Source organism: Perissodus microlepis, chromosome 18, assembly GCF_051167445.1.
Source record: "Perissodus microlepis isolate ML-2025 ecotype Zambia chromosome 18, ASM5116744v1, whole genome shotgun sequence".
NCBI lineage: Eukaryota > Metazoa > Chordata > Actinopteri > Cichliformes > Cichlidae > Perissodus > Perissodus microlepis.
In genome coordinates this window covers 4,836,849-4,864,465 of record NC_140478.1, presented here as the reverse complement: position 1 = coordinate 4,864,465, position 27,617 = coordinate 4,836,849, and the positions used below count along the sequence as shown (strand labels likewise).

At 40.2% G+C, this 27,617-nt stretch overlaps 1 protein-coding gene and 1 long non-coding RNA gene across 5 annotated transcripts in view; one reads left to right on the top strand and one right to left on the bottom strand.

The window, feature by feature from the left end:
* Positions 1 to 27,617, bottom strand: part of LOC146367061 (uncharacterized) — a 35,406-nt gene that overhangs the window by 5,915 nt on the left and 1,874 nt on the right. The window contains exons 2-5 of the long non-coding RNA XR_014797632.1: positions 21,407 to 21,549; positions 13,507 to 13,598; positions 13,226 to 13,363; positions 4,454 to 4,596 (exon numbers count right to left, since the gene is read on the bottom strand). This is a non-coding gene — a long non-coding RNA (uncharacterized LOC146367061). The remainder of the gene's footprint in view (positions 1 to 4,453; positions 4,597 to 13,225; positions 13,364 to 13,506; positions 13,599 to 21,406; positions 21,550 to 27,617) is intronic.
* On the top strand, positions 811 to 27,617 carry LOC146367062 (myosin-7-like). Of its 4 annotated transcripts, XM_084913037.1 has the most exons (39): positions 16,166 to 16,344; positions 16,540 to 16,576; positions 16,948 to 17,170; positions 17,249 to 17,392; positions 17,481 to 17,637; positions 17,731 to 17,758; positions 18,157 to 18,265; positions 18,361 to 18,453; positions 18,556 to 18,619; positions 18,827 to 18,925; positions 19,010 to 19,113; positions 19,215 to 19,353; positions 19,757 to 19,875; positions 19,959 to 20,108; positions 20,210 to 20,380; positions 20,510 to 20,819; positions 20,973 to 21,049; positions 21,365 to 21,570; positions 21,673 to 21,796; positions 21,874 to 22,010; positions 22,336 to 22,591; positions 22,696 to 22,938; positions 23,013 to 23,189; positions 23,277 to 23,422; positions 23,513 to 23,603; positions 23,702 to 24,091; positions 24,193 to 24,319; positions 24,396 to 24,514; positions 24,595 to 24,791; positions 24,871 to 25,054; positions 25,130 to 25,295; positions 25,378 to 25,502; positions 25,610 to 25,918; positions 26,011 to 26,214; positions 26,303 to 26,599; positions 26,725 to 26,829; positions 26,913 to 27,008; positions 27,099 to 27,233; positions 27,502 to 27,617. In XM_084913037.1, the coding sequence occupies exons 3-39, from the start codon at positions 16,970 to 16,972 to the stop codon at positions 27,520 to 27,522; spliced, it is 5,820 nt and encodes a 1,939-aa protein (XP_084769163.1). In that variant the 5' UTR covers positions 16,166 to 16,344; positions 16,540 to 16,576; positions 16,948 to 16,969; the 3' UTR covers positions 27,523 to 27,617. The 4 variants fall into 4 exon arrangements, with proteins under 4 accessions (XP_084769160.1, XP_084769162.1, XP_084769159.1 ...); XM_084913034.1 differs by lacking the exons at positions 16,166 to 16,344; positions 16,540 to 16,576; positions 16,948 to 17,170; ... (2 more) ...; positions 17,731 to 17,758; positions 18,157 to 18,265 and adding exons at positions 811 to 1,015; positions 1,120 to 1,263; positions 1,350 to 1,506; positions 1,600 to 1,627; positions 1,714 to 1,825; XM_084913036.1 differs by lacking the exons at positions 16,166 to 16,344; positions 16,540 to 16,576; positions 16,948 to 17,170; ... (34 more) ...; positions 27,099 to 27,233; positions 27,502 to 27,617 and adding exons at positions 811 to 1,015; positions 1,120 to 1,263; positions 1,350 to 1,506; ... (32 more) ...; positions 11,088 to 11,222; positions 11,491 to 11,606.

Genomic DNA, 27,617 nt, shown 5'->3' with positions numbered 1-27,617 from the left:
TCACTTCACTTGATTGAAGGTTTAGAGTCAAAGGTAAGCAAAACATTTACATATAATTTAATGTTCAGAATAGAAGGTCACCATACTTTACATGTACATCGTATTAGTGTGGGGTAATAAATTATGATGCTGTGTGGTAGTGGTAATGGAATTTTTCTTGTTTTGCTTTTTCTTCTGGTCTAAACAGCAAGTCCTGACAGATCCTGCTCTTCTTTTTGGAATCCAACCCACCCTAGGTAAAAGCTGTGCTTGGTTTGAGTTGAACAGGAATGACCCTCAGTTAGGACTTACATTTTTGTGGTTTAACTAGAAATGTGCAAGTTTTATTGTTAATACGCTAAGTAAGTGGGTGTCTATTCTCATCATGGTTTTTATGGCATAATTCTGTATTGAAATTCAAAGTATTAAAACATGAGTTTTGAATGGTGTAAAGATTGTACGGCAGCTTGAGGCAAAGCTGAGATTTTGTAATTTGGCAACGTAAATAAAACTGACTGAAAGTCTTTTGCCTCTGTACATATTAGTTTTTGACTGAACCCACACTATTGCAGCAATAAAAAAAATGTCATGAGTGGGTGGGCGGGTGTGACACTCACATGAATGTCATAATACAAGATTTTGCAGCAGAACACTGCATTGTAATGACATGATTGCTGTTCTTCTGTTTTGATGTTGTAGCTTATTCCTGCATCTTTTCGCACTTTACCTGGTAACTGATGGCTAAACGACTGCAGTTCACACCGTTAATAATCGTCAATGAATGATTCTAGCTTGCATTCATAGACTAACGTTCACATTTGTAACAGGTTGAAAAATGGGGGATGCTGCCATGAAAGAGTTTGGGGCGGCGGCTCCTTACCTGAGAAAGTCAGATAAGGAGCGTCTGGAGGCCCAGACTCGCCCATTTGATATGAAGAAAGAATGCTTCGTTCCTGACCCTGAAGTTGAGTACGTTAAAGCAACCATCACTAGCCGCGATGGCGACAAAGTCACTGCTGACACCGAATTTGGAAAGGTGAATAAAGTTCAGGTTCTGCATAAGTGTGTACATGTGTCTACAAAGGACTTTGGTGCTGTTTTGGTTAACATGGCTGTTAACTGTTTGATTTCCATTTGCAGACCGCCACAGTGAAGGAGTGCGATGTGCACCCTCAGAACCCGCCAAAGTTCGATAAAATTGAAGACATGGCGATGTTCACCTTCCTCCATGAACCAGCTGTGCTGTTTAACCTCAAAGAGCGTTACGCAGCATGGATGATCTACGTGAGCTGACAGCACAACACACTAACTGCCCTCCCACAAATTCTACATATTTAACACTTTGCTCTTCTCTTTTCACCAACTATCAGACCTACTCTGGGTTGTTCTGTGTGACTGTCAATCCCTACAAGTGGCTGCCAGTCTACAACCAGGAGGTGGTCGCTGCCTACAGAGGAAAGAAGAGGAGTGAAGCTCCTCCTCATATCTTCTCCATCTCTGACAATGCCTACCAGTACATGCTGGCAGGTACAAATATCCCTTTTAGCATTCATCTTGAATGACATTTTGTTTGGACATCGTCGCATTTTCCCTGATTTTCTGATATTCTCTTGCTGACAGACAGAGAAAACCAGTCAATCCTTATCACGTAAGTAACTTTACCAACAAGGGTCTTTTTTCAGCAGTTAAGAGTTATACTTCTTGGTCTTGAAATGTATGTCTTTTTCTACTCAGTGGAGAATCTGGAGCTGGAAAGACTGTCAACACCAAGCGTGTCATTCAGTACTTTGCCAGCATTGCTGCTGTCCCAAGCGCTGGGAAGAAAGATCCAGCTGCAGAGAAGAAGGTTTTCAAACATTTTCAATTCAATTCAATTCAATTCAATTCATAGGTATGTGTATAGCACCAAATCACAGCAACAAGTGCCTCAAGATGCTTTTCACAATCACAATTCCACTTGGGAAGCTTTGCACTTTAGATCTTGTCTTTGATTTTCACATCAGGGAACCCTGGAGGATCAAATTATCCAGGCTAACCCTGCTCTAGAGGCCTTTGGCAATGCCAAGACCATCAGGAATGACAACTCTTCCAGATTTGTGAGTGTCTTTAGATTCTTCTTTCCCTTTATCATCTCCATCTTTTTCGTCTAGCTACTCCCTTTAGGGGTCACCACAGTGGAATATCAGCCTCAACTTCACTCTATCCCTAGCATTCTCCTTTGTCACACCAACCCTGTGCATGGCTATATGATGACAATACCTAAGTGGAACAGAATAAACAAAACTAAAATCAGCTTTTTTCCACCTAACAGGGGAAATTCATCCGTATTCACTTTGACAACCGAGGAAAGCTGGCCTCTGCTGACATTGAAACTTGTAAGTAACTGTGTTTATGTGGAAAATTTGAAAGTAGACTTAACTATTACATGCAACTTATCTGTATACCAGATAAGTTACAAATAATTGATTTCTCTTACAGACCTTCTAGAAAAGTCTCGTGTGACCTTCCAGCTCAAAGCTGAGAGGGACTACCACATTTTCTACCAGATCCTGTCTCAGATAAAGCCTGAACTTCTGGGTACACAGTCATTAACCTTAAGAACTATCACTATATGGAAAACAGCTAGACATTTTGTAATTTTATATTTTTCTATCTCCTTAGAAATGCTGCTCATTACCAACAACCCTTATGACTACGCCTTCATCTCCCAAGGAGAGACAACAGTAGCCTCTATCAATGATTCTGAAGAGCTGATGGCCACTGATGTGAGTTGAATCTTAGATGCACTGCAGCAATTTTAGTCGAAAATTCAAAAGCAAAAAAGAAAATAGTAAAATAATGTTTTTGATTTTTGTCAGGAAGCCTTTGATGTTCTGGGCTTCACTCAAGAAGAGAAGAACAGTATTTACAAGCTTACTGGTGCAATCATGCACTATGGCAACATGAAGTTTAAACAGAAGCAGAGAGAAGAGCAGGCAGAGGCCGATGGTACTGAAGGTGAAAGAAGACTATTGACAAACTACAGTCAGTGAGGATCTCTGTGGGCACTGATGACTTTAAATCAAAACTGTTATTTTGCCACAGATGCTGACAAAGCAGCTTATCTGATGGGCCTGAACTCTGCTGACCTCATCAAAGGTCTCTGTCACCCAAGAGTCAAAGTAGGAAACGAGTGGGTCACCAAGGGACAAAATGTGGCCCAGGTGAGATAATATGAAACTTTTGGAGAATTCCAAAATAATTCCCTAAACTTTATCAAGGTGTACTTTTATGCATTTCCTTGTTAGGTGAACTATGCTATCGGTGCGCTGTCAAAGGCAGTGTATGAGAAGATGTTTCTGTGGATGGTAATGAGAATCAACCAGTCCCTGGACACCAAACAGCCTCGCCAGTATTTTATTGGGGTGCTTGACATTGCTGGATTTGAGATCTTTGATGTGAGTTTGGAAATATTAAATTCTTCTTATATGGTAGTCCTGGATGTAAGATACAATTTAAATCCTGATCATACTGTTGTCCGTCTCGCTTCAGTTCAACACCTTTGAGCAGCTGTGCATCAACTTCACCAACGAAAAACTGCAACAATTTTTCAACCACCACATGTTTGTACTGGAGCAGGAAGAATACAAGAAAGAGGGCATCGAATGGACTTTCATTGACTTTGGCATGGATCTGCAGGCCTGTATCGACCTGATTGAAAAGGTGAAACACTGTACAATTACATGTTAAGCTAAAACTAATACAAACATAGTCTTTAACAAACACTTATACTTTCTGTCCTTTAGCCCATGGGTATCATGTCCATCCTTGAAGAGGAGTGCATGTTCCCCAAAGCCAGTGATGCCACCTTTAAAGCTAAGCTCTACGACAACCACCTGGGAAAATCCAGCAACTTCCAGAAGCCCAGAGTTGTCAAAGGAAAACCAGAGGCTCATTTTGCCCTGGTTCACTATGCTGGAACTGTTGATTATAATATCAACAACTGGTTGGTGAAGAACAAGGATCCTCTGAATGAGACTGTTGTGGCATTGTACCAAAAGTCTACCGTCAAACTGCTTGCAACTCTCTTTGCAAATTATGCAGGAGCTGATTCAGGTAGGTTTTAAAAAATTACTAGCATCTTAGTTTACAAGTGATTATTAAAGCATCATTTAATAAGCTACTGGCCCAACCCTCCCCTGCCCACTTTCCCACAAATAACAACTGTATCTTACAGCTGAATCTGGTGGGAAGGGCAAAGGTGGGACCAAGAAGAAAGGTTCTTCCTTCCAAACTGTATCAGCTTTGCACAGGGTAATATCAGTATAATTTTACATGTTATAAATTGGTTAATAGAAACATTATTCCTGAATTTAGGATCTTAAAAGTCATTTCGAATTGTAATGTATTTTGACGGACAATGGCAATTCTTTTCTCTATGATGTGCTATCAGGAGAACCTGAACAAGCTGATGACCAACTTGAGGTCGACTCACCCTCACTTTGTACGCTGCATCATCCCCAACGAGACCAAGACTCCAGGGGCCATGGAGAACCCTCTGGTGATGCACCAGCTGCGCTGTAACGGTGTGCTGGAAGGCATCAGGATCTGCAGAAAGGGTTTCCCCAACAGGATCCTCTATGGAGATTTCAAGCAGAGGTGTCTGTTAGATACATCGATAATTGGAAAATATAAAGATAAAGCAACATCAAATTTCTTAGATATCCATTCTGGTGTGTTTTTGTGGTTTGACATTTTATGTAATATAAAATAAAGTTGAAATGCTCACTTTTTTTTTCCAGGTATCGCATTTTAAACCCAAGTGCTATTCCTGAAGGACAGTTCATCGATAACAAAAAGGCTTCAGAGAAGCTTTTGGGCTCTTTGGATATAGATCACAACCAGTACAAACTGGGTCACACCAAGGTCAGTACTGATAGAACAAATTTTGGCATATGCTGTTTTTCTTGGTGTTGTCATGTCCATGATGATAATAAAGTGATCAAGAGTAAATCTAACACACACAAAAAGTGCCTTCAACATGGGTTTCTTGATCTTAGGTATTCTTCAAAGCTGGGTTGCTTGGACTGCTGGAGGAGATGCGGGATGACCGTTTAGCTCTAATCATCACGAGGATACAAGCAAGATCCCGAGGTGTTCTTGCAAGAATTGAATTTCAGAAGATTGTTGAACGCAGGTATTTGGTACAATGAAACTCCGATTTCAAATCAGTTCAAAAGTTACATGAAAAATGGAATATCAAAGAAATGACAAAACATTTTACTAAAGGTAACATTCATCTTCCTTTCATTAACTGAAAGTCAAAAACACCGCTAGGTTGTGTGCTATGGTCTTTAGTTTTGAGGAGGTTTCACAACATTACTTTTAGGATCAGGTGAAGTCCAAAAGTTTGAACCAAATGAGTTTGGTGTAAAAGTCCTCTGACACTGTATTATAGTCTCAGTACCATACACTATCCTAGCAAGCTATTGTATTTTCCTTGGAACACTGAAAACATCTTCATAAAGGGTACAAATTAAATAAAGAACGTAATTTATTTATTCATTAATGTTGGTTCTGCGCTTCAGCAGGCCCGCTAGTTCAGAGACTCATCACCCATGAAGAAAGCAACACAACAACTTAACCGGTCTTTACTTGATAGCAAGGGAAGGCTGGTCAGAACCAGGCTCTTGGAGCTGAACGCTCCTCACCTGTTTCCCAGCTAACTTCAAAGAAACAGCCTTCCCTGCAGCCTTTTATTCAGTGAATACAAGCACCACCCATTGTAACACCCATATGGTCACAAAAGGTTAAAACACTGTGTGTGTGTGTATGTGTATGTGTGTGTGTGTGTGTGTGTGTGCCACACAATATATGCTTACAACTGTTTAACCACATTTCCTAGTTATCCACAGGACATCTCCCCACACCCATATATGGCCTAACTTTAATGGTTCACCATATACAAGCATAGGATTGTATATGGAGGCTAAATGAGTATGGCTAAATGGCCGGGAGTGAACATCCTTCACAAGATAAGGAAACCAGAATCTCACATGGAATGTGCCTGCGGTTAAACATTACAGCCTCCCCAGCATTCAACAGGCCGGGGAGGAGAACAAAAGAATATCTAAACATGCTGTTTAAGGCAAAGTTTACAAATTTAAGTACAACAATGGCAACATTTAACAATTTACTCTGACAATTAATATTTTCAGGTTTATTTAGATATAATGGATACTTTCAAACTCACAAACTGAAGACTGAAAAAACGATTCATTGACATTAAATAAGCAGAGTCTGGATTACTACAGAATTTTTTACAAGTCAAATGTCTGCAGGGATGCTCTTCTTGTGATCCAGTGGAACATCCGTGCCTTCATGGGGGTCAAAAATTGGCCCTGGATGAAGATGTTCTTCAAGATCAAACCTCTGCTGAAGTCAGCAGAGACTGAGAAAGAGATGGCCAACATGAAGGAAGAGTTTGCCAAACTGAAAGAGGCTTATGCAAAATCAGAAGCCCGCAGGAAAGAACTCGAAGAGAAAATGGTCACTCTTCTCCAAGAAAAGAACGACCTGCAGCTCCAAGTTCAGGCTGTATGTTAAAGGATTGTTTCTTACAGTATGACAACAAATATCAACATCACATGTATTGTGTGTGTTTGTCGGCTTAATGCGTATGTCATACTTTTTGTCTTCAGGAGCAAGACAATCTATGCGATGCTGAAGAAAGATGTGAGGGGCTGATCAAGAGCAAAATTCAGCTGGAGGCCAAAATCAAAGAGCTGACAGAGAGACTGGAGGATGAGGAGGAGATGAATGCAGAACTGACTGCTAAGAAGAGGAAGCTGGAGGACGAGTGCTCCGAGCTGAAGAAAGACATCGATGACTTAGAGTTAACTCTAGCTAAAGTGGAGAAGGAGAAGCATGCCACTGAGAACAAGGTACTTGATATTTCTATTTCTGAAAACAAGGGTATGAAAAAGAGACATGTTTCTAAACTGTGCACAGAATTTGTAATAGCATCATTTACTTGCAACAGGTCAAGAACCTTGTTGAAGAGATGGCTGCTCAGGATGAGATCATTGCCAAGCTGACCAAGGAAAAGAAAGCTTTACAGGAAGCTCATCAGCAAACTCTGGACGACCTGCAGAGTGAGGAAGACAAAGTCAACACTCTGACCAAGGCCAAGGCTAAGCTGGAGCAGCAAGTGGATGACGTAAGAACTTTTAAATAATAATACTTTTTTATGTATTTACATTTTATATATATTTACTTTTTATATATTTTTACTTTTTTCCCCACAGCTTGAGGGGTCTTTAGAGCAAGAAAAGAAAGTCCGTATGGACCTTGAGCGAGCAAAGAGGAAGCTTGAAGGAGACCTCAAGTTAGCTCAAGAAAGTATCATGGACCTGGAAAATGATAAGCAGCAGCTCGAAGAGAGGCTGAAAAAGTAAGATGAGATGGGCAGGTTTACAATGAAGCAATAAAAACACATTTTAGATTGTGCCTCAGGTGAAACCTTTTTATTTTATATCCAAAGGAAAGATTTTGAAATCAGTCAACTGAATGGTAAAGTTGAGGATGAGCAGGTGATGAGTGCCCAGCTCCAGAAAAAACTGAAGGAGTTGCAGGTAATGAATCAAACAAGACCCATGAAAAAGAAAAAGAAAAACATATGGTTTGGAGGAGTAAAATTAAATGTCAAGGTTTGCTTTTGACTCCGATCTAGGCCCGTATTGAGGAGCTGGAGGAAGAGCTTGAGGCAGAGAGAGCTGCTCGAGCCAAGGTGGAGAAGCAGAGAGCTGACCTGGCCAGAGAGCTGGAGGAGATCAGTGAGAGGTTGGAGGAGGCTGGAGGAGCCACAGCTGCCCAGATTGAGATGAACAAGAAGAGGGAGGCCGAGTTCCAGAAACTGCGCAGAGACCTCGAAGAGGCCACTCTGCACCATGAAGCCACTACTGCCACACTCAGGAAGAAACAAGCCGACAGTGTTTCTGAGCTGGGAGAGCAGATTGACAACCTGCAGAGAGTCAAGCAGAAACTGGAGAAGGAGAAGAGTGAGCTCAGACTGGAGCTGGATGATGTGGTCTCCAATATGGAACAAATTGTCAAGGCAAAGGTAAGTTACTTTCAGGTATTAGGGTTTGTTCTCATTGCCAAATCAAACATTAATTTTATAATTGTGTACATGATTGGCCATCTACTGCTTTTTGTTCACAGAACAACTTGGAGAAAATGTGCAGGTCTCTGGAAGACCAGATGAATGAATATAAAACAAAATCAGAAGAGGGACAGCGTGCCATCAATGACTTCGCCATGCAGAAAGCAAAGCTTCAAACTGAGAACGGTATGCATTAGACCTGAACAGCATATTTTAGTTGTGCCAGTGTGCGGTACTGAATTGAATGTTATGCTTAAATAAGGTGAACTTTTGAGGCAGCTTGAGGAAAAGGATTCTCTGGTGTCTCAACTCACGAGAGGAAAACAGTCGTACACTCAGCAAATTGAAGACCTGAAAAGACAACTGGAGGAAGAAGTCAAGGTAGCAAATAATCATCAGTGTAACCTCATTAGGTAGAGACCATTGGTACACCCAGTGCATAAAGATACACTTTCTTTTAGGCCAAGAACGCATTAGCCCATGCAGTGCAGTCTTCTCGCCATGACTGTGACCTGCTCAGGGAGCAGTATGAGGAGGAGCAGGAGGCTAAAGCTGAACTGCAACGTAGCATGTCCAAGGCCAACTCTGAGGTGGCTCAGTGGAGAACCAAGTATGAAACTGATGCCATCCAGAGGACCGAAGAACTAGAAGAGGCCAAGTAAGCCAAATACACTAAGTCCACTAACTCAGCAAAGGTAAAGAGCGTTTAACCACAAATAAATATTTTCATCACCTAGAAAAAAGCTGGCTCAGCGTCTGCAGGAGGCTGAGGAGGCTGTTGAAGCAGTGAATGCTAAATGTTCCTCTCTGGAGAAGACCAAACACAGGCTGCAGAATGAGATTGAAGATCTCATGGTGGATGTAGAGAGGTCTAATGCTGCTGCTGCTGCTCTGGACAAGAAACAAAGAAACTTTGACAAGGTTTTCATCCGGCACTTATTATTTCAACTGAAGCGGAAGGTCAATCTTTTATCTAAAATGAAAACTTTCTTGTAGGTCTTGGCAGAGTGGAAACAGAAGTACGAGGAGTCTCAAACAGAGCTGGAGAGCTCTCAGAAAGATGCCAGGTCTCTGAGCACTGAGCTCTTCAAACTGAAGAACTCCTATGAAGAATCTCTTGAACATTTGGAGACCATGAAGAGAGAGAACAAGAACTTACAAGGTGACTTAATTACCCATTAAAATCATATATGAACAGTTTGTTCACAGTATAACGGCATTTATTTTTTACAATATGCCCTCAGAGGAAATATCTGACCTCACTGAACAAATTAGCGAAGGTGGAAAGAATATTCATGAGCTTGAGAAGATTCGAAAGCAGTTGGAACAAGAGAAGTCTGAGATACAGACAGCTCTGGAGGAAGCAGAGGTAAGCTGCTGCATAGTGGCCTTTTTCAAATTTGAAAGATTTTAGGTTGTGAGTATTAATTAATTACAAGTTATGTAGTCATTGTGTCTAATTTCTATTTGTGACAGGCCACACTGGAGCATGAGGAAGGGAAGATTCTCAGAGCCCAACTTGAGTTTAACCAAGTAAAGGCTGACATTGAGCGCAAGCTAGCTGAGAAAGATGAAGAAATGGAGCAATCGAAAAGAAACCACCAGCGAACTGTGGATACTCTTCAAAGCTCTCTGGAGGCTGAGACTCGCAGCAGGAATGAGGCCCTGCGTCTGAAAAAGAAGATGGAGGGAGACCTCAATGAGATGGAGATCCAGCTAAGCCAGGCTAACAGGCAGGCAGCTGAGGCCCAGAAACAACTTAAGGCCGTCCATGCCCATCTGAAGGTCTGAATAAACAAGCAGTTCTACTTCTTTGAAACAAAAATCAAAACCAAAGTGAAACATCAGCTAAAATTTTAGGGGTTTTTATCTTCAAGGATACTCAACTTCAGCTGGACGACTCTCTGCGAGCCAGTGATGATATGAAGGAAAACATTGCCATTGTTGAGCGACGCAACAACCTTCTTCAGGCTGAAGTGGAGGAGCTGAGAGCAGCTCTGGATCAAACGGAGAGAAGCCGCAAACTTGCAGAGCAAGAGCTGCTGGATGTCAGTGAGAGAGTGCAGCTACTGCACTCACAGGTAAGACTGGAGAAGACTTGATACAGAAACTATCTATTGAAAATATACTCAGGAATTTAAAAAATCATATTTTTCATCTGAACACCAGAACACCAGCCTGATAAACCAAAAGAAGAAGCTGGAGGCTGATACATCCCAGCTTCAAACTGAAGTGGAGGAGGCAGTGCAGGAGTGCAGGAATGCAGAGGAGAAAGCCAAGAAGGCCATCACTGATGCTGCCATGATGGCAGAGGAGCTGAAGAAAGAGCAGGACACCAGCGCTCATCTGGAACGAATGAAGAAGAACATGGAGCAAACCATCAAAGACCTGCAGCACCGCCTGGATGAAGCTGAGCAGATCGCCATGAAGGGAGGCAAGAAGCAGATTCAGAAGCTCGAGGCTAGGGTGGGTATAACACTTCAGTCTCTCCCTATAATCTCTTTGACTACAGCATCTATATATCAAATAAATAGCTGGTCTAAATTTAAGTGATGTTATCTGAATTTTGTTGTGGGATCTGAATTTTATAGGTCAAGGAACTTGAAAATGAGGTGGAAAATGAGCAGAAAAAGGCCAGCGATGCTGTGAAGGGAGTAAGAAAGTATGAAAGGCGTATCAAGGAGCTTACTTATCAGGTAACTTTAATTCTGAACCAGTTAGCTTGTCTGATGGAAATTATACTCAGAAACAAAACTATGTAAAAATTTGTACTAATTAGACCGAAGAAGATCGCAAAAATCTAGCACGTCTTCAAGATTTGGTGGACAAGCTGCAGCTAAAGGTCAAGTCCTACAAGAAGGCTGCAGAGGAAGCTGTAAGTTATACAGATTTTAAATACTGCCCTTACATCTGACCACTGACTGAATATTTTCTTTACAAACAATATTGTGTTTCTATTCTACAGGAGGAACAGGCCAACAGTAATCTTACCAAGTTCCGCAAACTTCAACATGAGCTCGATGAAGCTGAGGAGCGAGCTGACATTGCCGAGTCTCAGGTCAACAAGCTGCGCGCCAAAAGCCGTGATGTGGGATCAAAGGTTTGTATGTGTACATGTTAAAAAAAAGTGTTAGTCCGGAATAGTAGGACTCTTAGCATCCTACTGACAGATCACCAACACAAATTCTAGCTTTTTATCTCAAGGATCATTGACAAAAATAAAAGCGAAAGCATGCATTGTAGTCTTACTGCAGAATCACTGTAGAGTGAGCATTGACTGTTTTCACTTCATTTACAATCCAGCTCTTCTTTTCCAAATCAAAAAATGATCACTAATGATCCTCTTTTTCCCCTCATTCTTGTTTCAGAAAGGACTTGATGAAGAATGAAGTTCACCTTGAAATGATCATTTCTGAGACACCTCTTGGTCCTGCAATGAAGTCTCCCTATGCATGTGTTTTTGTTTAGTAGAATAAAGTTAATGAGCATCTCAAACAGTGTTGTGAGTTTCATTGATAAAAGTGTTTGCTGTTTATACTGGTGAGAACCAAACTTGATTTTACAAAACAAATAAATATAAAATTTGAACCAAACTAGTAGAAAAATAAGATCAAAATTAATTAAAAGGATAGCAACAAAGATAAAGTAAAAGTGTTATGTTTTAAATGTCTATTACTGGTATTAAAGAATTGCATTATAAGGAATGTATCGGTAATTTGACTGAATTTCCCCATAGATATAGTAATATGTAGTTTTCCCTCTCACACTTCTTTCCAATGAAAGGAGGGAACAAGTTGTCAGTTGTACTTACTGTGATTTCAGACAAAATCACAAAAACTAATACATTACAATGGTAAATGGTAAATGGCCTGTATTTGTATAGCGCTTTATGACCCCAAAGGACCCCAAAGCGCTTTACACATTCAGTCATCCACCCATTCACACACACATTCACACACTGGTGATGGCAAGCTACGTTGTAGCCACAGCCACCCTGGGGCGCACTGACAGAGGTGAGGCTGCCGGACACTGGCGCCACCGGGCCCTCTGACCAATAAATAAAAGCATTTTGGTATTCAATATAGTAGAGAATACAAAATTCGAAACCATGGTCACTAAATCAATTTCCTTGAGCTTTTAGAAATAAAAATGTGTTGCAGAAAACTATGTGTAGCTTATAAATGACAAAGTCGTTCCCATTGGGACTATTATTAATTCAATTCAATTTTATTTATATAGTGCCAAATCACAACAACAGTCGCCTCAAGGCGCTTTATTTTGTAAGGTAGACAACGGTATTATTACTAGGCAGCTTTTATACCTCATTCATCAGAAGTCAGTCAAACATCAAATGACCACCAGATGGCGCTCACAGATCCATTTCTTATAGTTTGATAAAGAAGGCAGTTGGAAAAAGTCATGTGAAAGTAATGGAACTTACTCTACATGTTACATGATAAGAAGAGTTTGCTTTGTCATTTTCTTTAGATTTTCAGGCATTTTATATGTTTTATATTTCCCTGTAGCATGACATCTAACATTTTTTTAAAAATGTTTTTTGGGTGTTCTGGATTTAAATGAGATTAAAATAGGTGACAATGGTATTGAAGAAGACTTTAAAAGAATAATTAGTGACATGTGAAGAGAGGACTGCAGAATTCAGGTTGATTGATTCAAATAAGAAAATAAATCCATTTTTTTGTATAACACTTACTTAAATGACACTACCAACTAGAAAATGCAGAAGAATTTTATGAATGTAGTCTTGAACTATTATTATTATTATTATTATTATTACTCTAGGAAGCTCCTAAGAACAATATGCTTATGTACAGCACTGTAAATGACACAGTGCTTGATAAGTGAACTACAGTGAGACATTTCTACTCCACATGCACCCACAATAGATAATTAACAAAACAAGCTCACAGACTACTCTTTTTTGCATAAATATGAGCCATCTTCTCACTACTTCTTTCGGGTATAGAAAATTGGACATCATCCAGAGACACAACCATTTATTTCTGACCATTTATTTCCATTTTGATATGACTACAGGCTAACATACTGAAAAACTAAACTATAAAAGTGAAAACTACTAACCTTCACATCAGTAGTAGCGCCCATTCTTTCTTTTAACAAGCACTCTCTTTTTGGAGCCAGACTGGGGAGGGCCATTTGGAGCACAGGATACAAGCAGACTTGACAGACTGGCAGCAGATAATCTGGTCTTGGTGTGTCCTCCAAGAGGAAATAGTACATTAACAATATGAGCATATTAGGTCTAAAAGAAATGTTTTCTATTTTTGCCATTTCTGCAATCAGGAATGAGAAGTTCTGCATAAAGTAAAACAAAAAGTTGATCTTTAAATGGCCAACATTACCTTTTCAATATTTCATCAGAGGATCTCTTGGTCACTACCTCATCTGAAGACAAGCAGTACTCTGGACTTGATCCTATAGAGAGGTCCATAGTCTGAATGAGTGAGAAGAGGACAAGGGAGGAGAACAATCAACTCCTGTAAGCCTCTGCTAAAATTCAACACCACTTAGAAGTGACCTTTCACAGTAACATAGGACAAATTCTGCCAATAGCTTTGCTGGCTCTAGTTTCAAACTTAAGTGAGGCAAGGTGCCTCACACCTTCTTTTGTGTGCTCATGTGATCATAAAAGTCAAAGACACAAAGACACTGGACAGCTGGGAATGAGACCTTAAATGGCTGGAAGAGTACTCTCCTAGAGCCTGGAATAGACAGAGGATAAGTAAAGGAGAAGGAAATGGGATCTGATAGAAAGTCACATAATTGAGGTTCTAGAAGGATTTCATTTGTGCCAGACCTTCATCAGACCTTCATCAAAAAAAAAAACAAAAAAAAAAACAAAAAAACAAACAAAAAAAAAAAAAAAACAGCAAACAAACAAAGAAAAGAAACTTATGAGAAACTTTGAAAGCTGATTTGCCCTCCTTGTCTTGTTTTAGAGGTTTCATTTGTAACACATACAGGTTTATTTGTTCATGCATTTTGCACTGAATGTAGATTAATTATAGTATATTGCTTTATATAAATGATATATTATCCCACAATACGCTAGCTATAGTATATATAGCATATTGTTATGTTCCCTTGAGGTTATCACCTGTTGCTGCTGGTCAAAGAAGAAATACAAACCAATCTCAACTACCTGCATCACAAGCTGTCCCCAAGCTATACTCTGAACCGCCAAGCCCTCAAAGGCAGCCAACAGGAATTTCACAAGTTATCTTTGTGCTCAAGGATAAAGGGAAGAAAACAATTCCATGTCAACAGAAGCCAGCCAAGGGCACTAGCTGCATGTCACATCTGATAGCAAGTTGAAGTATATAGCTACATAGTCAGGGGTCATTTGTGCCCTCTCGTCTTTTGTTCTAGTGGCAAAAAGTCATTTATTTAATAGAAAACTAAATGAAATAAAAGGTTTGCTTCATCTGGAGAAAGACAAAAATAATTTGCATTCTTGTGAGAAGAGTTATGACCTCTAAAATTAAGAACACTTTGCATGTAGAGCTCTTAATTTATGTTGGGCTAAAACTTTTTGCAAAATGAATCAATCAATACAAAAATTAAACGTTCACATCTGTGTGTATTTCCTTATATCTCTGTCTCTTTATTATAGAGACAGAGTTGAAACACAATATGAATAATTTTATAATAACAATAATAATAATATAACAACAATAACCAACAAACAAAGTCCAGCATCAGGAAGACTCCCACTGCTCTTCCACCAGAAATCATATTGTCTAGTTATTAAAACTGTGTAGAGGAAAGGGGAAGGCAACATTATTTGTAAGACCCAAGAGATGTACATGCAAGTACAACAAAAACCCATTTTATATACTATTGTGCTATTGATCTGCTGAACGGACCAAGATTTTTCTTCTCTGTTCAGAAACAGCTGATGACGAGTTACAGTAACATAGAACATACACACATGTATTACATGTGACACACTATTAGGGAGCTCATGCACCTTGATCAATTAAATATGACTTACTGCAAATTTTAGCATAGCAACACAATTATACTACTCATATTGCTGAGTGAAGACCCCACAAACACAACACATGAAAGTTGCAGTGAACCATTTATATGCTTGCTTGAACTGCAGAAAGATAACGGAAACTAAATGAAGAATCATATTACAGATGCTCTTTAGTAAAATAGAGGAGTTATAATTTTGTTAATATTAATTTGGTACAAAACTTACAGCCCTTTGATTCCCTTTTTTCATGAAACATGAACTTGGGTTGGATTGCATTGCATCTGAACACATCTATTGTTGGTAAAGAAAAGTAAAGAATGCAGAGTGACCAGGGTTAGACTAAGGGTGTAGATCTAATTGAGAACAGTGGTGAGTGATAATAAAGGGACTTCACAGCTGCGACCTTGGCCTTGTCTTGCCTCTCTGTAAACAATAGCTGCTCTTTATTCTTCCTCTTGAAATGTATTTTACACCCTATTGCTTTACAGACTATTGTTGAACTTTAGATCTCAAGATGCTTAAAGTGACACAAATCCTAGCCTACTTTATTCATATGTTGAACAGACGACAGAGTGCAAAAGTCTATGACATGGTGGCTCTACCTTCTAATTAACAAATATCCTTTTTTTTTCATACCGAAAAAAAATCTGCCTAATTATTGTTCCCTAAAATAGAAACCCTGGTTAAAATATCTGAATCTCTATCTCATGGTGTTTTGGCTTACTATTTGTTTTAAACCTACTTACAAATAATTAATTAGATACTGATACTTAGAATTAGACAGACAGACAGATGTTAGATAGATAGATAGATAGATAGATAGATAGATAGATAGATAGATAGATAGATAGATAGATAGATAGATAGATAGATAGATAGATAGATAGATAGATAGATAGATAGATAGATAGATAGATAGATAGATAGACTACCATCTGCCCTAGCCTCCCCCACCTCCTCCTTCAGCCTTCTTTGTCATGCCCATGTGGGTGCATTACTCTGTTGCTCACAAGGTGAGAGCAGCAAATAGCTGCTCCAGGCTCTACCCAATTTGGAGAATGCTTTTTGTGATAGACAACCTGGATGCCATTTCTCTGATATTCATTCCCATATTTGGTTGACCTACAACCTTTATTAATGGAGAGGTAGCCTGGTCAGCCACTGGATCAGTCATTTCTCTTAAGATTGACAGTCAGAGGTAAGAGAACACCCACGCAGCTATAAAGGTTTTAATTATATTAAAATTTCTGCTGCTAGCTATATTTTGTAATAGGTTAGCAATTTATTTGAGTGACAGGACTCCTGTTTCTGTGAACCTTGCTGTCAAATGTCTAATGAATTTGTGATGTTATATGTGATCTTTGGTTCCTTTCTGTGTACTTCATATAAATAGCACAAATCGTTACTTCCTGTGGAGTGAAACACCTTAGGTAAAATTTAAAGCTACATTTCTTGAATTTCTGAATCAGTTAACTTAAATGCATTTTTCTATTGGCGCATGTGTGTGTCAGAAAAGAATGGGCATTTTTTGCGATTATGTCTGTTTGGGGTTGCTGGTCTTAAATACCCAAACACCTCAAACACCTTTAGTAGTTGTGTCTCATGCTGCATAACACGTTAATTTGAGCCTTCTGCATACTAAAAGTTACCGGAAATGCTTGATATACAAGAATATAAATATTTTTTGTTGTTTTTAGAAATTATTTTACTGTCTCTGTTACTAAACCTGCTTTGTGTGCATTTTTCCTGGGTCTTACATGAATTTGGTTAATATATGCTTATGCTTATTTACATTTAATAGACATTTTTTTAAAGGTTGAAAAATGGGGGATGCTGCCATGAAAGAGTTTGGGGCGGCGGCTCCTTACCTGAGAAAGTCAGATAAGGAGCGTCTGGAGGCCCAGACTCGCCCATTTGACATGAAAAAACAGTGTTTCGTTCCTGACCCTGAAGTTGAGTACGTTAAAGCAACAATCACTAGCCGCGATGGCGACAAAGCCACCGTCGACACTGAATTTGGAAAGGTATATTCATCATATCAGTTCCATTCAAATGTATTTTAGTTTTTAGCTTTGTGTAATACCTGGTACTTCTTTTTGCAGACTGTCACAGTGAAGGAGTGCGATGTGCACCCTCAGAACCCGCCTAAGTTTGATAAAATTGAAGACATGGCGATGTTCACCTTCCTCCATGAACCAGCTGTGCTGTTTAACCTCAAAGAGCGTTACGCAGCATGGATGATCTACGTGAGTTACCAAACTTGAAAGTTATCTTTAGTGAAATAACATTTTCGCATCTGAAACAAAATTTAATATCCCTCTCTTTGCATGACAGACCTACTCTGGGTTGTTCTGTGTGACTGTCAATCCCTACAAGTGGCTGCCAGTCTACAACCAGGAGGTGGTCGTTGCCTACAGAGGAAAGAAGAGGAGTGAAGCTCCTCCTCATATCTTCTCCATCTCTGACAATGCCTACCAGTACATGCTGGCAGGTACAAATATCCCTTTTAGCATTCATCTTGAATGACATTTTGTTTGGACATCGTCGCATTTTCCCTGATTTTCTGATATTCTCTTGCTGACAGACAGAGAAAACCAGTCAATCCTTATCACGTAAGTAACTGTAATGGGGCGACTGTGGCTCAGGGGGTTGGGAAGCGTATCTGTAACCGGAAGGTCGCCGGTTCGATCCCTGGGCTCTCTGTCCTGGTCGTTGTGTCCTTGGGCAAGACACTTTACCCTACTGCCTACTGGTGTTGGCCAGAGGGGCCGATGGCGCGATATGGCAGCCTCGCTTCTGTCAGTCTGCCCCAGGGCAGCTATGGCTACAACTGTAGCTTGCCTCCACCAGTGTGTGAATGCGGGAGTGAATGAATAGTGGCATTGTAAAGCGCTTTGGGTGCCTTGGAAAGCGCTATATAAATCCAATCCATTATTAACTTTACCAACAAGAGTCTTTTTTCAGCAGTTAAGACTTCTTGGTCTTGAAATGTATGTCTTTTTCGACTCAGTGGAGAATCTGGAGCTGGAAAGACTGTCAACACCAAACGTGTCATTCAGTACTTTGCCAGCATTGCTGCTGTCCCAAGTGGGAAGAAAGATCAAGCTGCAGAGAAGAAGGTTCTTATGAGACAAGATTTTCTTAATGTTAGACAAACAAAATATAGTCATAATATTGCTGTTTTTCAAGGTTCTTTTTTGTTTAACTAAATCAGGGAACCCTTGAAGATCAAATCATCCAAGCTAACCCTGCTCTAGAGGCCTTTGGCAATGCCAAAACGATCAGGAATGACAACTCCTCCAGATTTGTGAGTGTCTGTATCTGGCTGATGTCAGACTACTTGTTTACATTCATAAATGAAGTTACTTCTTATTCCAAAAATACAAGTGAACACACATTTTCCTCCCAGGGTAAATTCATCCGTATTCATTTTGACAACCGAGGAAAGCTGGCCTCGGCTGACATCGAGACCTGTAAGTAAAATTAAGATAATCCATGTATCCATTTTCTGAGCCATTTTTGTTTGGTTGAAGGCCTCTGCAAATATGAACCAAGAGTGCTTTAACCATGCAAAGCCTGTTTAAAACTGGGGTATTATTTCATAATTAAACATTTGAAAAACTCTATTAAATTTGTTACTGTGTGTCACACTTTCATACCATTTATGATAACTCATTCAGACCTTTTGGAAAAGTCTCGTGTGACCTTCCAGCTCAAAGCTGAGAGGGACTACCACATTTTCTACCAGATCCTGTCTCAGATAAAGCCTGAACTTCTAGGTAAGGATGAGTACAGGACAGGTGTTTGATTTGTACTCAATCATACATTTCATAGTGAAATAAACATTTTCTATTTAATTTTAGAGATGCTGCTCATCACCAACAACCCTTATGACTACGCCTTCATCTCCCAAGGAGAAACAACAGTAGCCTCTATCAATGATTCTGAAGAGTTGATGGCCACTGATGTGAGTTGAATCTCAGATTCACTGCAGCAATTTTAAGTCCAAAATTCATTTAATAAAACAAAAAAGAAAATAGTAAAATTAATGTTTTTGATTTTCGTCAGGAAGCCTTTGATGTTTTGGGCTTCACTCAAGAAGAGAAGAACAGTATTTACAAGCTTACTGGTGCAATCATGCACTATGGCAACATGAAGTTTAAACAGAAGCAGAGAGAAGAGCAGGCAGAGGCCGATGGTACTGAAGGTAAGAAATATAATTATAACACAATAGATTATATTCAAATAACTAGGCACTCTGAATCCTGACTAATGCCAGACTTGTTGAATCAAGGAATCACTTAAATAGAAGCTAAATGGAACCTAACAAAGTGAAGGATACAACAATGTAAAAAAAAACCCTCTAGAACAGACGACATCGATCAGTCTGCAAAGGGTTAAAAATCAATTTCTTAGGCTTTGGAACTGCAAGAAGCCATGGTGAGAGCCACTATCCACCAGAAAAACAGACAACTCAGGGGGAGAACAGTTAAAGTACAATGTAAAGTAAAAAATACTGAATGTGAATGGATGATGTTATTTTTGTCAGAACATCTTAAACTGTGCAAAATAAAATATGCAAAAAATGTATCACTGTCACTATTTCTCAGATGCTGACAAAGTTGCATATCTGATGGGCCTGAACTCTGCTGACCTCATCAAAGGTCTCTGTCACCCAAGAGTCAAAGTAGGAAACGAGTGGGTCACCAAAGGACAGAATGTCGCCCAGGTACACAGTTACAGGGAATTTTGTCAGGCTTTCATCTAATGAAAACGCACCATTTATTTTGAATCACATATTTCTGTTCTAAGGTGTACTACGCTGTCGGTGCACTGGCTAAGTCAGTATATGAGAAGATGTTTCTGTGGATGGTGGTGAGAATCAACCAGTCCCTGGACACCAAACAGCCTCGCCAGTATTTTATTGGGGTGCTTGACATTGCTGGATTTGAGATCTTTGATGTGAGTTTGGAAAAATAAGTTCTTATAATCTTATAAATGGTTGTCCCTAATGTAAGGATGCATTTTAAATCATGAACATACTGTGGTCCATTCCATTTCAGTTCAACACCTTTGAGCAGCTGTGCATCAACTTTACCAACGAAAAACTGCAACAGTTTTTCAACCACCACATGTTTGTACTGGAGCAGGAAGAGTACAAGAAAGAGGGCATCGATTGGGAGTTCATTGATTTTGGTATGGATCTGCAGGCCTGTATCGACCTGATTGAAAAGGTGTGACACTGGACTATATAAAAACATTTCTATTTTTATTCTACTGTTTGTGCATGTTATTCTTAAAACTAAAATGTATGTTAAAATTTTTGTCATGAAAATTGTTTTTCTTCATTATATTTATCTTAGCCCATGGGTATCATGTCCATCCTTGAAGAGGAGTGCATGTTCCCCAAAGCCAGTGATGCCACCTTTAAAGCTAAGCTCTATGACAACCACCTGGGAAAATCTAACAATTTCCAGAAGCCCAGAGTTGTCAAAGGAAAACCAGAGGCTCATTTTTCCCTTGTGCACTACGCTGGAACTGTTGATTACAATATCAACAACTGGTTGGTGAAGAACAAGGATCCTCTGAATGAGACTGTTGTTGGTCTTTTCCAGAAGTCTAACCTTAAGCTTTTAGCCTTGCTTTTTGCTGGATATGCAGGAGCTGATTCAGGTATTTTGACATCACATAGTGAAAATTAGAAGTCAACAATAATTTCCAACAACAACAGTATTGTAATCAATTTTTCTACAGATTTGAAATGCCTTAAAAATCTGTTGTGATCTGTTGGTTCTCTCAATAAAGTTCGACATTAATTTTTTTTAGCTCAGGAAGGTGGGAAGGGCAAAGGTGGGACCAAGAAGAAAGGTTCTTCCTTCCAAACTGTATCAGCTTTGCACAGGGTAAGATATGTATACATTTTTATTTTTTAATGTAAAGGAGAGATTGTACTGAGTTATACATCATGACTTCAGCAAGAATTTCTCATTGTTTTGATACAGGTTCAAAACTTTGTTCTGATTTGCCCAGTTTTGAAGATATAGACACTGAAATTAACCAGGCGACACAAACCCTTTATGGGCTGCATTAGGAAGATCAACAATCTGACTAAAATAGACTATGGCAACTACTTTGTAAACACCCAAAAGGAAACTTACGTACTTACTGTACTTGGTGTCAAAAGCAATAGCAACAATTTACATATGAAAAACTTTCAGGAGAACCTGAACAAGCTGATGACCAACTTGAGGTCAACTCACCCTCACTTTGTACGCTGCATCATCCCCAACGAGACCAAGACTCCAGGGGCCATGGAGAACCCTCTGGTGATGCACCAGCTGCGCTGTAACGGTGTGCTGGAAGGCATCAGGATCTGCAGAAAGGGTTTCCCCAACAGGATCCTCTATGGAGATTTCAAGCAGAGGTTTGAGTTCTCTTAAAACAAATGCATATTAGTATCCATCCATCCATATTAGTATGTACTTAAAAAGAAACAACTCTTTCATCTGTTGTTTTTCTAACAAAGGTACCGTATTTTGAACCCTAACGCCATTCCCGAGGGACAGTTCATTGACAACAAGAAGGCTGCTGAAAAACTTTTGGGTTCTTTAGATATAGACCACAACCAGTACAAACTGGGACACACCAAGGTCAGTATTTGCATGCTTATAGAACACTTTGAACAGAAACAAGCTGTTACTGACTCTGCTATGTGTTGCTGTAAAAGGTGTTTTTCAAGGCTGGGCTGTTGGGCCAGCTAGAGGAGATGAGAGATGACAGATTAGCCCTAATCATCACTGGCATCCAAGCTCGATCAAGAGGCCTTCTGGCAAGAGTTGAATTCCAGAAGATTGTTGAACGCAGGTAACTTATCAAAGCTTGGTCAAATTCTGTTAGCCAACTCAGTTTATGTTGTGCAGCACAATGTCAAAACAGATTTGCATCATTAAAATTTATCATCTGTCCAGTATACAAGACATATTTTCCACTGAACCATGTTTTATCACTGAACAAAATATCAGAATGCAATATGTTCATGGACTTATGGACACAAAATACGGCAACTGTCATTAGATACATGCATAGGAGAATGTTGTGAGGGTTTGGTGAAATATATTAAAAACATATTTTTAATGAAGGATTAACGGTGGGTGGAGTTTTACAAACACTGATTATCTGTTGTCTGCAGGGATGCTCTTCTTGTGATCCAGTGGAACATCCGTGCCTTCATGGGGGTCAAAAATTGGCCCTGGATGAAGATGTTCTTCAAGATCAAACCTCTGCTGAAGTCAGCAGAGACTGAGAAAGAGATGGCCAACATGAAGGAAGAGTTTGCCAAACTGAAAGAGGCTTATGCAAAATCTGAAGCCCGCAGGAAAGAACTCGAAGAGAAAATGGTCACTCTTCTCCAAGAAAAGAACGACCTGCAGCTCCAAGTTCAGGCTGTATGTTAAAGGATAGTTTCTTACAGTATGACAACAAATATCAACATCACATGTATTGTGTGTATTTGTCGGCTTAATGCGTATGTCATACTTTTTGTCTTCAGGAGCAAGACAATCTATGCGATGCTGAAGAAAGATGTGAGGGGCTGATCAAGAGCAAAATTCAGCTGGAGGCCAAAATCAAAGAGCTGACAGAGAGACTGGAGGATGAGGAGGAGATGAATGCAGAACTGACTGCTAAGAAGAGGAAGCTGGAGGACGAGTGCTCCGAGCTGAAGAAAGACATCGATGACTTAGAGTTAACTCTAGCTAAAGTGGAGAAGGAGAAGCATGCCACTGAGAACAAGGTACAACAAACCTATTAATGACTGTCATTGTGAAATTAATCTGTTACTAAAATGAACCTCTATTTTGGCTATAGGTAAAAAACTTGACTGAGGAAATGGCTGCATTGGATGAAATCATTGCCAAGCTGACCAAGGAAAAGAAAGCTTTACAGGAAGCTCATCAGCAAACTCTGGACGACCTGCAAAGTGAGGAAGACAAAGTCAACTCTCTAACTAAGGCCAAGACTAAGCTGGAGCAGCAAGTGGATGATGTAAGAACATAGACTGACTTTAGTAGTTAATGAATAATAATTTTAATATATCAGTACCATTGTAATAATATTTATTTTTCCCCACAGCTTGAGGGGTCTTTAGAGCAAGAAAAGAAAGTCCGTATGGACCTTGAGCGAGCAAAGAGGAAGCTTGAAGGAGACCTCAAGTTAGCTCAAGAAAGTATCATGGACCTGGAAAATGATAAGCAGCAGCTCGAAGAGAGGCTGAAAAAGTAAGATGAGATGGGCAGGTTTACAATGAAGCAATAAAAACACATTTTAGATTGTGCCTCAGGTGAAACCTTTTTATTTTATATCCAAAGGAAAGATTTTGAAATCAGTCAACTGAATGGTAAAGTTGAGGATGAGCAGGTGATGAGTGCCCAGCTCCAGAAAAAACTGAAGGAGTTGCAGGTAATGAATCAAACAAGACCCATGAAAAAGAAAAAGAAAAACATATGGTTTGGAGGAGTAAAATTAAATGTCAAGGTTTGCTTTTGACTCCGATCTAGGCCCGTATTGAGGAGCTGGAGGAAGAGCTTGAGGCAGAGAGAGCTGCTCGAGCCAAGGTGGAGAAGCAGAGAGCTGACCTGGCCAGAGAGCTGGAGGAGATCAGTGAGAGGTTGGAGGAGGCTGGAGGAGCCACAGCTGCCCAGATTGAGATGAACAAGAAGAGGGAGGCCGAGTTCCAGAAACTGCGCAGAGACCTCGAAGAGGCCACTCTGCACCATGAAGCCACTACTGCCACACTCAGGAAGAAACAAGCCGACAGTGTTTCTGAGCTGGGAGAGCAGATTGACAACCTGCAGAGAGTCAAGCAGAAACTGGAGAAGGAGAAGAGTGAGCTCAGACTGGAGCTGGATGATGTGGTCTCCAATATGGAACAAATTGTCAAGGCAAAGGTAAGTTACTTTCAGGTATTAGGGTTTGTTCTCATTGCCAAATCAAACATTAATTTTATAATTGTGTACATGATTGGCCATCTACTGCTTTTTGTTCACAGAACAACTTGGAGAAAATGTGCAGGTCTCTGGAAGACCAGATGAATGAATATAAAACAAAATCAGAAGAGGGACAGCGTGCCATCAATGACTTCGCCATGCAGAAAGCAAAGCTTCAAACTGAGAACGGTATGCATTAGACCTGAACAGCATATTTTAGTTGTGCCAGTGTGCGGTACTGAATTGAATGTTATGCTTAAATAAGGTGAACTTTTGAGGCAGCTTGAGGAAAAGGATTCTCTGGTGTCTCAACTCACGAGAGGAAAACAGTCGTACACTCAGCAAATTGAAGACCTGAAAAGACAACTGGAGGAAGAAGTCAAGGTAGCAAATAATCATCAGTGTAACCTCATTAGGTAGAGACCATTGGTACACCCAGTGCATAAAGATACACTTTCTTTTAGGCCAAGAACGCATTAGCCCATGCAGTGCAGTCTTCTCGCCATGACTGTGACCTGCTCAGGGAGCAGTATGAGGAGGAGCAGGAGGCTAAAGCTGAACTGCAACGTAGCATGTCCAAGGCCAACTCTGAGGTGGCTCAGTGGAGAACCAAGTATGAAACTGATGCCATCCAGAGGACCGAAGAACTAGAAGAGGCCAAGTAAGCCAAATACACTAAGTCCACTAACTCAGCAAAGGTAAAGAGCGTTTAACCACAAATAAATATTTTCATCACCTAGAAAAAAGCTGGCTCAGCGTCTGCAGGAGGCTGAGGAGGCTGTTGAAGCAGTGAATGCTAAATGTTCCTCTCTGGAGAAGACCAAACACAGGCTGCAGAATGAGATTGAAGATCTCATGGTGGATGTAGAGAGGTCTAATGCTGCTGCTGCTGCTCTGGACAAGAAACAAAGAAACTTTGACAAGGTTTTCATCCGGCACTTATTATTTCAACTGAAGCGGAAGGTCAATCTTTTATCTAAAATGAAAACTTTCTTGTAGGTCTTGGCAGAGTGGAAACAGAAGTACGAGGAGTCTCAAACAGAGCTGGAGAGCTCTCAGAAAGATGCCAGGTCTCTGAGCACTGAGCTCTTCAAACTGAAGAACTCCTATGAAGAATCTCTTGAACATTTGGAGACCATGAAGAGAGAGAACAAGAACTTACAAGGTAACTTAATTACCCATTAAAATCATATATGAACAGTTTGTTCACAGTATAACGGCATTTATTTTTTACAATATGCCCTCAGAGGAAATATCTGACCTCACTGAACAAATTAGCGAAGGTGGAAAGAATATTCATGAGCTTGAGAAGATTCGAAAGCAGTTGGAACAAGAGAAGTCTGAGATACAGACAGCTCTGGAGGAAGCAGAGGTAAGCTGCTGCATAGTGGCCTTTTTCAAATTTGAAAGATTTTAGGTTGTGAGTATTAATTAATTACAAGTTATGTAGTCATTGTGTCTAATTTCTATTTGTGACAGGCCACACTGGAGCATGAGGAAGGGAAGATTCTCAGAGCCCAACTTGAGTTTAACCAAGTAAAGGCTGACATTGAGCGCAAGCTAGCTGAGAAAGATGAAGAAATGGAGCAATCGAAAAGAAACCACCAGCGAACTGTGGATACTCTTCAAAGCTCTCTGGAGGCTGAGACTCGCAGCAGGAATGAGGCCCTGCGTCTGAAAAAGAAGATGGAGGGAGACCTCAATGAGATGGAGATCCAGCTAAGCCAGGCTAACAGGCAGGCAGCTGAGGCCCAGAAACAACTTAAGGCTGTCCATGCCCATCTGAAGGTCTGAATAAACAAGCAGTTCTACTTCTTTGAAACAAAAATCAAAACCAAAGTGAAACATCAGCTAAAATTTTAGGGGTTTTTATCTTCAAGGATACTCAACTTCAGCTGGACGACTCTCTGCGAGCCAGTGATGATATGAAGGAAAACATTGCCATTGTTGAGCGACGCAACAACCTTCTTCAGGCTGAAGTGGAGGAGCTGAGAGCAGCTCTGGATCAAACGGAGAGAAGCCGCAAACTTGCAGAGCAAGAGCTGCTGGATGTCAGTGAGAGAGTGCAGCTACTGCACTCACAGGTAAGACTGGAGAAGACTTGATACAGAAACTATCTATTGAAAATATACTCAGGAATTTAAAAAATCATATTTTTCATCTGAACACCAGAACACCAGCCTGATAAACCAAAAGAAGAAGCTGGAGGCTGATACATCCCAGCTTCAAACTGAAGTGGAGGAGGCAGTGCAGGAGTGCAGGAATGCAGAGGAGAAAGCCAAGAAGGCCATCACTGATGCTGCCATGATGGCAGAGGAGCTGAAGAAAGAGCAGGACACCAGCGCTCATCTGGAACGAATGAAGAAGAACATGGAGCAAACCATCAAAGACCTGCAGCACCGCCTGGATGAAGCTGAGCAGATCGCCATGAAGGGAGGCAAGAAGCAGATTCAGAAGCTCGAGGCCAGGGTGGGTATAACACTTCAGTCTCTCCCTATAATCTCTTTGACTACAGCATCTATATATCAAATAAATAGCTGGTCTAAATTTAAGTGATGTTATCTGAATTTTGTTGTGGGATCTGAATTTTATAGGTCAAGGAACTTGAAAATGAGGTGGAAAATGAGCAGAAAAAGGCCAGCGATGCTGTGAAGGGAGTAAGAAAGTATGAAAGGCGTATCAAGGAGCTTACTTATCAGGTAACTTTAATTCTGAACCAGTTAGCTTGTCTGATGGAAATTATACTCAGAAACAAAACTATGTAAAAATTTGTACTAATTAGACCGAAGAAGATCGCAAAAATCTAGCACGTCTTCAAGATTTGGTGGACAAGCTGCAGCTAAAGGTCAAGTCCTACAAGAAGGCTGCAGAGGAAGCTGTAAGTTATACAGATTTTAAATACTGCCCTTACATCTGACCACTGACTGAATATTTTCTTTACAAACAATATTGTGTTTCTATTCTACAGGAGGAACAGGCCAACAGTAATCTTACCAAGTTCCGCAAACTTCAACATGAGCTCGATGAAGCTGAGGAGCGAGCTGACATTGCCGAGTCTCAGGTCAACAAGCTGCGCGCCAAAAGCCGTGATGTGGGATCAAAGGTTTGTATGTGTACATGTTAAAAAAAAGTGTTAGTCCGGAATAGTAGGACTCTTAGCATCCTACTGACAGATCACCAACACAAATTCTAGCTTTTTATCTCAAGGATCATTGACAAAAATAAAAGCGAAAGCATGCATTGTAGTCTTACTGCAGAATCACTGTAGAGTGAGCATTGACTGTTTTCACTTCATTTACAATCCAGCTCTTCTTTTCCAAATCAAAAAATGATCACTAATGATCCTCTTTTTCCCCTCATTCTTGTTTCAGAAAGGACTTGATGAAGAATGAAGTTCACCTTGAAATGATCATTTCTGAGACACCTCTTGGTCCTGCAATGAAGTCTCCCTATGCATGTGTTTTTGTTTAGTAGAATAAAGTTAATG